Here is an 8,776-nt window from a genome sequence, read left to right on the forward strand (position 1 = left end):
GGCGGCGCAACCCAGCCGCGCCCTCGCCATCTGGACCCGCTCCAGCAGCCCCCTAGGAAGTACACACACGGAAGTGCCCACCCCCTCGACGCTATGCCTTCTGGGAGTTGTAGTCCGTGCAATCCCAAGAGTCTTCCCTCCCGAGTTCTGCCAATCAGAAAACAAACAACAACAAAACCAAGATCCGCTTCCGGGATGTGTGTATTTAAGCGTGCATAGTAACTGAAAAAAAACAAAAGACAAGCTTGAAATGTAATCTCGAGATATAATTAGTAAATCTTTTAAGATGCTGATGTGTAACACGTGTTCACTTAGATTCTAAAATATGTTCCTCAGAAGATGCACTGTAGAGGGTTAGATACCCAAATGCAAACCAGGATGAATGAAGACGTTATTTCCCAGGAACAATCATAGAAAAACACTTCAGACCAAACAAAACTTAGCACTTGGCTTACGTCCCCTGTGCGGCATAATGTGGTCGAAATTAGTTCTGATGTTTTATGGGCAGTGAGTGTGAAGTTTATCCTTAGACCAACTAAACACACAAACGCCAACACCAGATCTCAGATTTTTAAATGGAAATCCCATTTATCTGCAATGAGAGCCAACAGAATGAAAATGGCTCGAATACTAGTAGTCTGCAGAGCTAAGAACAACTTTGTCTTAGCACTAGGAAAGAATATTGGAAGGTAAGTGATAAAAAAAAAAAAAAAAAAACACCAGTAATAGTTATTATAGCCTTCCTACCTTATGAGCTAGTAGAACTCTGATCTCCATTTTTTATAAGTTGGGACACAGCCTAGGCCTCATTTCTAAATCTGGCCCTTTGGCAAGTATACAACTGCCCAGAGAGCTTTACTGATTTAGCCCTTAGGAAAATTTTAAAACTTCATCTTCTTTGGCGGTATCTATTTATAAGGAGGTTCCCCCAAAATAAAATATCCCTAAGAAAAGATTCACTGTTTCTTGAATGCTAGATTCTGAGAGGCTAAAAGGAGGGAAAGTACCTGCCATTTAAAAATATATATATATTCAATTTCTCTTTGGTTATCTTTTCTCATAGGAAAACACAGAACGGTGTAAACATGCTGTAAGTGGTGGAGAGGTGGGAGAAATACCGGATGCATGTTGTGAGCCCAGAAACAACATTTCATAGTCAAGTTCCTGTGACTTTTGTTGTTGTTCTTCTAGAGAGATCAAGAAAAGCAGCTTATGTTATGGCCTCAAGAAGACAACCATTGAAAACCCACACAGCTCTCAACTGTCATTCCCAAACTGCCACAGAATCTTCCAGGTCCAACATTCTGTCATTCCTGAGAAAGGATCATCTTCCAAAACATTCCAGTAGCTCTTTGAATTGTAACCGCAAAGTTAACTTTTTTCTCGGAAAGCACTGTCCTTTTAGTGTTTTTATATCAGTGCCTGGAGCACAGAGGATACTAGAGCATAGGACTGCCACTGGAAAACTTACATTATTAAGTTTGACTCCTTTTTTGAGAGGTAGCAGTCAGTAGCATCGACTGCCTCTCAATTTGAATTAAGTGCTGGCAGAGCCCGCTACCATATCCTCTCATGAGAAAAACTATAATTGGATTATAAACTGGAAGACTTGCTTCTCTGGTGTGTTTTAGCATCCAGCACAGATGAAAGACAAATAATTTGATTCTTTGGTCAACACAACAAAAAACACAGAACTTTTAGGCCTACCTCCAGCTATTGAAAGAAATTTCCTACCACACTACTTTGTATAAGTTATTCACATCCTCATTAGGATGAATATAGCTTTATAGAGTTCATTTCACAAGGAAAAAAAAGTGAGAAAAAAGAAGGAAGAAAGGAATGAAGGAAGAAAAGACAAAGATGAAAAAATTTAAAAAATGAAGAAATCAGGGTTCCAGACATCCTAGAAATTACTAAAATGCACAGATTCAGTGCTCTTGACACAAGTTCCCGTGTTGGTTTCACCTTTATTTTAATTTTTCTGGTGGAATATGAAGTAGCACCATTTTTCAACCCTTCTTGCAAAATATGGATATTCACAATGACTTTAATCATGATGTTACATGTAACTATGCAATAATGGTTTTTGGAAATAACACAAAACAACTAGAAATCATGAGTGGAGAGGGAGTTTGTCGGGAGGCACAAACCAATTAAAGAGATTTCTTAGGGGCGGTTCTGTCAATATAACCTTAAGATGGTTATTTTGTTGTTCTAGAGTTAGAAGGTAGGGCAAAATAAAAATCAAGATATTGGATGTTGCTAATTTCATGGGTTTAGCCAAATCTTTTTTTTTTCTACTTACCTTGTTTCTTCTGGGTGTTTTATTATTATTATTTTTTTATCATTTCCTCTTGTTTACGGGCAAATTTTTTTTTTCAAATTTTAGTTTATTTCAGAGATTTTTACCTAATTTTCATAGTGACTTAGTTTACTTAGCCAAAATGAGAATCCAATCCTTTGATCTTATTTCCATTAAAAGTACATTGCTATTTAAAACACATTTTGACATAATCTGATCTGTCAGTGATATAGCATCTTATAAGTTATATACTATGAATATTGGCAATTTCTGCTACTTTCTAGTGCATTTAGCAAAGACACTGATATGAAGAAAAACTGCAGTAACCACAGATCTAAATGCTTCATTTTGGGAATTAAAGTACTGTTTTACTTTGCTTTCAACAAATTCTCGAAATTTTCCAGCACTTTGAACGAAGCTTTTCCTCCTTTTATTATGGATAAAACAATGAAGGGATTATAGCTACAAGATGAATTAGTACAATTTATTTTCAGGTATATATTAAAATGTCACAACCTGAATGACTATTCTTTTTCAAATCAGTGGATACCTGTAAGTACCCATTTAAATAAGTCTGTTTATTAGAATATATAATGCATTTACCTACTTAAAAAAAAAGATGTTTCCATACCATGTATATAAATATGGACTAGAAAGTGGCTACTTACTTGTGAAATAATATTTCTTACTTAGGAAATTATGAATTCATTTGTTCCACATTCAACATACTGTTTTACTTTTACTGGTTTTTCTGTTATATTAAAACTTAGTAATAGAAAAACTATGCAGTATTCTCTTCAGTAAACTAACTTACAGTTGCAAGTGAGGTCATTTATGATGAACAAACAATGAATTATGTAACAGTGAGGAAAATTCTGGAAGTTTGAGTTTGTGTGCGTACTAGCAACCACTTTCAACATTTCTGCAAAGCTAGAGAAGGTATCTTCTAATTTAAATTTATTTAAGAATTATCTATCGTGTACTATACTGTCAACAGGAGGTCAGTTTTAAAGAAATACTACTGATAGCCTGAAAGACTGTGGAAAAGACATTCTTTTCCCCCCTACACAACTGATAGTTCTCATATTTGCATTCCTGCAATTCTTATATTAAAAAAAAAAACATTGGATTAGCAGCAAGAGAGTTGAAAATGGCAGAAGTTGGGAATGACTGCTATTTCTTTTATAACTCTACATGCTTAAAGGTAAATATTGTACATTTTACAGTACTTCACATGTATAAGCCTTTTAGTGCAATAAAGAGAGATCTGACTGTAATTTGTATCAACTGTTCAGAATTAACTATTTTTATCCAAAATATTTTACATATTTTAAAAAATTGAAGTAAATTTGGTTGTGGGTGAGATGTGAAATTCTACCCTTGTGACAACAGCTTTGTAAGTGAGCGTGTTCTCAGTAAAGGGATTTGCTTAAAAAGAAATAAAGATTGAAGTAAATAAAATCTTAGGTTCTTTTTTTTATTTTTAAAATTTTTTTTTAATTTTCCCTTTTGTTGCCCTTATTGTTTTTTCATTGTTGTTGTAGTTATTGATGTCGTCGTTGTTGGATAGGACAGAGAGAAATGGAGAGAGGAGGGGAAGACAGAGAGGGGGAGAGAAAGACAGACACCTGCAGACCTGCTTCACCGCCTGTGAAGTGACGCCTCTGCAGGTGGGGAGCTGTAGGCTCAAACCTGGATCCTTACGCTGGTCTTGCGCTTTGCGCCACGTGCGCTTAACCCAAGGCGCTACTGCCCAATTCACAAAATTTTATGTTCTTTGAATATATATATATTGACTTTCTCTCGGGTAAATGTGGAGTGATTTAATATAATGATTTGTTTAAGACTATCTTTAATTTTGGCAGCTATGTATCTATGACTTTTAAATTTTCATGTGGCCATTCTTCCTATATTATTGCTCGCAATGTTGAAACACTGTATGGTTCATCATTCTCTCGATTAGTGTGATGTTATATAAATTTAAAATAGTTGTATTCAGGTTATTATCAAACTTAATATAATTCATCTATTCCTTATCTGACATTCGATAACCCAGTTAGAATATTTCTCCCATAAAAAGTTAAGTACTTGATATCATGGACAAAAAAAAAAAAGGAAAAAGAAAGAAAGGGAAGGAGGAAGGAAGGAAGGAAGGAAGGAAGGAAGGAAGAAAGAAAGAAAGAAAGAAAGAAAGAAAGAAAGAAAGAAAGAAAGAAAGAAAGAAAGAAAAAGAAAGAGGGAGTGGGGCGTTAGTGCAGCCCGTTAAGCGCACGTGGCGCAAAGCACAGGGACCCGCATAAGGATCCCGGTTCGAGCCCCGGCTCCCCAACTGCAGGGGAGTCGCTTCACAGGCGGTGAAGCAGGTCTGCAGGTGTCTGTCTTTCTCTCCTCCTCTCTGTCTTCCCCTCCTCTCTCCATTTCTCTCTGTCCTATCCAACGACAGCAGCAACAACAACAACAACAAAAATAATAATAACCGCAACAATGATAAAACAATAAGGGCAACAAAAGGGGAAAAAATGATCTCCAGGAGCAGTGGATTCGTGGTGCAGGCACCGAGCCCCGACAATAACCCTGGAGGCAAAAAAAAAGGAAGGAAGGAAGAAAATCAACAAATCAGCCAAATATGAACCAAAGTTTGTAAAATTAAATTGAAAAAAAAAATTAATCTAAGCTCAATGTTTGGAACTTCATGTTTGTACAGAAAATCTCAGTGAAAGGACTGAGGTATCTGATGTATTTCACCTCTGCCGGCCAATCTCAGTAGTCGAAGGTCTTTCAGAAATTAGATTCAACTTCTACTGCCTGTTACTTTATGCTTAGACCCTGGGGCAATAAGAAATAGTAGAATTTATGGTATATGTGGGCAGAGTTTTGTCTGTTTAGCTGCTGTATTCCCAAGCACTTAGCACTAGTAGTATGCTCTCAATAAACAGTGAAATGATGGTCTGGGAGGTGGCACAGTGGATAAATCACTGGACTCTTAAGCGTGAGGTTCTGAATTCAATTTCCAGCAACACATATACCAGTGATGTCTGGTTCCCTCTCTCCCTCTCTCTCCCTCTCTCTCTCTCTCTCTCTCCTCTCTCTCTCTCTCTCTCTCTCTCTCCCCTCTTTCTCATTAATAAATAAATATTAAACAAAACAGTGGAATGAATGTACCAGAAAACAATAGCAACTATAATGCCCTATTTATAGCACTCTATGAAGAGGACATTTTAGTCCCTTTTGATACTTGAGAAAATAGAAGCACTGGGCAGATGAAGTATTTACTTTTTGATTTTATACATGTAATGGAGTCAGAAGTTAAAAATGGCAATGTGAATTAATTTGTCTAGCCCCTACTGCAATACTCTGTGCTATGAAACACAGTTATTTATTTATTTTTTTAAATTTATAAAATAAAAAGTATCAACAAGACCATAGGATAAGAGGGGTGGAATTCCACACAATTCCCATCACCTGAGTCCCGTGTCCCCTCCCCTCCCTTGAAAGCTTTCCAATTCTTTGTCCCTCTGGGAGCATGGACCCAGAATCATTATGGAATGCAGAAGGTGGAAGGTCTGGCTTCTGTAATTGCTTCTCCACTGAGCATAGGTGTTGGCAGGTGGGTTCATACTCCCAGCCTGTTTCTGTCTTTCCCTAGTGGGGTGGGGCTCTGCAGAGGTGGGGCTCCAGAGTAGGTTGGTAAGGTCGTCTGCTCAGAGAAGTCAGGTAGGCATTGTGGTAGCATCTGCAACTTGGTGTCTTAAAAAAACATTTAGATATAAAGAAGAACAAATTGTTTAATAATCAGGAACCTAAAGACAAACATAAAGAAGATGAGATTTGGGGTCTTCATTTTGGAAAAAGCTAGTAGGTCTATTTTAGGTCTATTTCAAGGAACTCTGTCTCTACTAATTTTTGCCTGTTCCCGACAGCTAACATGCAGGTGGACCAAAGGTATTGTCTGAGGAGATGATGTCAGAGTTGGAAACAGGACTAGCAAGTTGTATCAGGGAAGAGAAAAGCTCCCAAATATGGGAAAAATATATCAATATTGTTAACTGTATTTAACACCAATTGATGTGGAGCCTATATTCTGTGCAGGAGGCTGTGTAACATTTGTATTCCTATAGGTCCAACCTCCCTTCAAGAGAATGGGGCACAGTCATTTTTTAAATGAGGAAAATAGTGATGGCGGGATTGAAAGAGAGGTGACCAATATGGAAAAAGCATAGAACTCGTTTACTCTTCTCTGCAGAGAACTTAATGGAATATTCTTATTATACAACTGCTTTGCTTGCATGTTTTCCTTTTTATATGATTTACTTTTTATATTTTTAATCTATTATATAGAGAAAGAGATAAATTGAGAAGGGAGGGGGAGATGGAGAGGGGGAGAGACAGTGAGACAACTGTAGCCCCGCTTAACTACCAGTGAAGCTTTCCCCCTGCAGATGGGAACCAGGGATTTGAACCCAGGTCCTTGTGCACTGTAATGTGTGTGCTTAACCAGGTGCATTTCCCCCAATTATGTATTTATATGTAAAAGAGAATAAATATAGTGATGACAATTTATTAAAATCACTGCCATCTGCTTTTGTTGACACAGAAAGAGATCAGTGTATATATATTTTAACATGATTTTTTTTAAAAATATTTTTATTCCCTTTTGTTGCCCTTGTTGTTTTATTGTTGTAGTTATTATTGTTGTCGTCATCGTTGGATAGGACAGAGAGAAATTGAGAGAGGAGGGGAAGACAGAGAGGGGAAGAGAAAGACGCCTGCAGACCTGCTTCACTGCCTGTGAAGCAACTCCCCCGCAGGTGGGGAGACGGGGGCTCAAACCGGGAATTCTTCCGCTGGTCCTTGTGCGCTTGATCCGCTGAGCTACTGCCAGACTCCCAACATGATTTAAAAAAAATCTTTGCACACCCAATGTTCAAAGCTTACATGTTACATACAGTGTAACATGGCTTTGAAATCACTGAAAATTCCACAATAAGCTTAAATTTCATATCCATTCCCTGTAGACATGCTTTTAAAAGTATAGTTTTGGCTTTAAAAAGTAGTAACTAGTGTGGATCATTTCACAAATAGAATACGGTCAATAAATCCTATTTCCTTCTCCCTTTGATGTTACAAAAGGAAATCAGTTTGTTCTGTCACTAAATGTGTGATTAACAATATCACTGTTTTAAAGTATTTACCCTTCATGAATCATATCAATGAACTGATAGCGGAAAGATCATTTCATTCGTTGATTTGTGGTACGTACTTTTTGACCATTTTTTTTTTAGCCATAACTAGATTATAGTGTCAATTTCTCACTAACAGGAGGTCAATTTGCTAAAATTTAAGCTATAGACTAATATGTATAGTATTTATTATTATTTGATCTAATCGTGTTTTCTTTCATTGACAAGCTTCTGTTGCTGAGTGCTGACATGGTGATATGAGTTTTCTATCCCGCTTGCCTTTCCTTTTAGGGTTCCCAGTGCCGATTCCGACACTGTGAAGAGGCCCTTGGCAGTGACACTGTATGCACGTTATGGAGAGAGGGGAAATGTTTAGATCCACTCTGCAGATTTAGACACATGGAAATGCAGGTAGAATTTCTCATCGGCCTCTTGCTTGTTAAAAAAGGGTCTCCATTTAGTAATACTGGAATATGTTCTTAAGACACCACAGATGAGAAATTCCTCCCAGTATTATTTTTAGGATTTCACACCTTGTTCAACTTAAATTCTCATGAATAACAACAACAACAACAACAGTAATAATAATGATGACCATTATGTATTTTCCATTGAAAAATGTAGAAACGCCAAAATCCAGGAAACACTCTGGTGGTTCTAAATAACGCGTTCGATTTTTTTGGTCATTTTGTCATGTGTCATAAGCACGTCGTCTCTATTTTGAATACAGCATCTGATCGGTATCTCCCCTCCCTCCTCTGTCTAGCAAAACTGCAGCATTTCATGCTTCTGGGAAACTCAACCTCTTGGCTGTGTGAAGATCAGTTGTATCTTCTATCACAGCAAACCTAGAAACATCAATGGATTATTTCTGCCACCAAGTAGTAGTGAGTATCACTCTTTTTTTAAAATTTTTTATTTAAGAAAGGATTAATGAACAAAAACATAAGGTAGGAGGGGTACAACTCCACACAATTCCCACCACACAATCTCCATATCCCACCCCCCCCCCCCGATAGCTTTCCCATTCTCTAGCCCTCTGGGAGCATGGACCCAGGGTCATTGAGGGTTGCAGAAGGTAGAAGGTCTGGCTTCTGTAATCGCTTCCCCGCTGAACATGGGCGTTGACTGGTCAGTCCATACTCCCAGCCTGTCTCTCTCTTTCCCTAGTAGGGTGGGTCTCTGGGGAAGCTGAGCTCCAGGACACATTGGTGGGGTCTTCAATCCAGGGAAGCCTAGCCAGCTTCCTGGTGGCATCTGGAACCTGGTGATTGAAAAGAGAGTTAACATACAA

General features: G+C 37.8%; 1 protein-coding gene across 1 annotated transcript; it reads left to right on the forward strand.

Annotated features, from left to right (window-relative positions):
- Window positions 1-3,324: 3,324 nt before the first annotated feature.
- Window positions 3,325-8,369, forward strand: LOC132536410 (zinc finger CCCH domain-containing protein 11A-like; the record flags this gene model as incomplete). The annotated part of the gene is made up of 3 exons (XM_060184216.1): window positions 3,325-3,506; window positions 7,774-7,893; window positions 8,249-8,369. Coding segments are annotated over exons 1-3 (295 nt in total), but the record flags the coding sequence as incomplete, so codon positions are not given.
- Window positions 8,370-8,776: the final 407 nt, after the last annotated feature.

Source organism: Erinaceus europaeus, unplaced genomic scaffold (genome assembly GCF_950295315.1).
Source record: "Erinaceus europaeus unplaced genomic scaffold, mEriEur2.1 scaffold_430, whole genome shotgun sequence".
In the NCBI taxonomy this organism is placed as follows: domain Eukaryota; kingdom Metazoa; phylum Chordata; class Mammalia; order Eulipotyphla; family Erinaceidae; genus Erinaceus; species Erinaceus europaeus.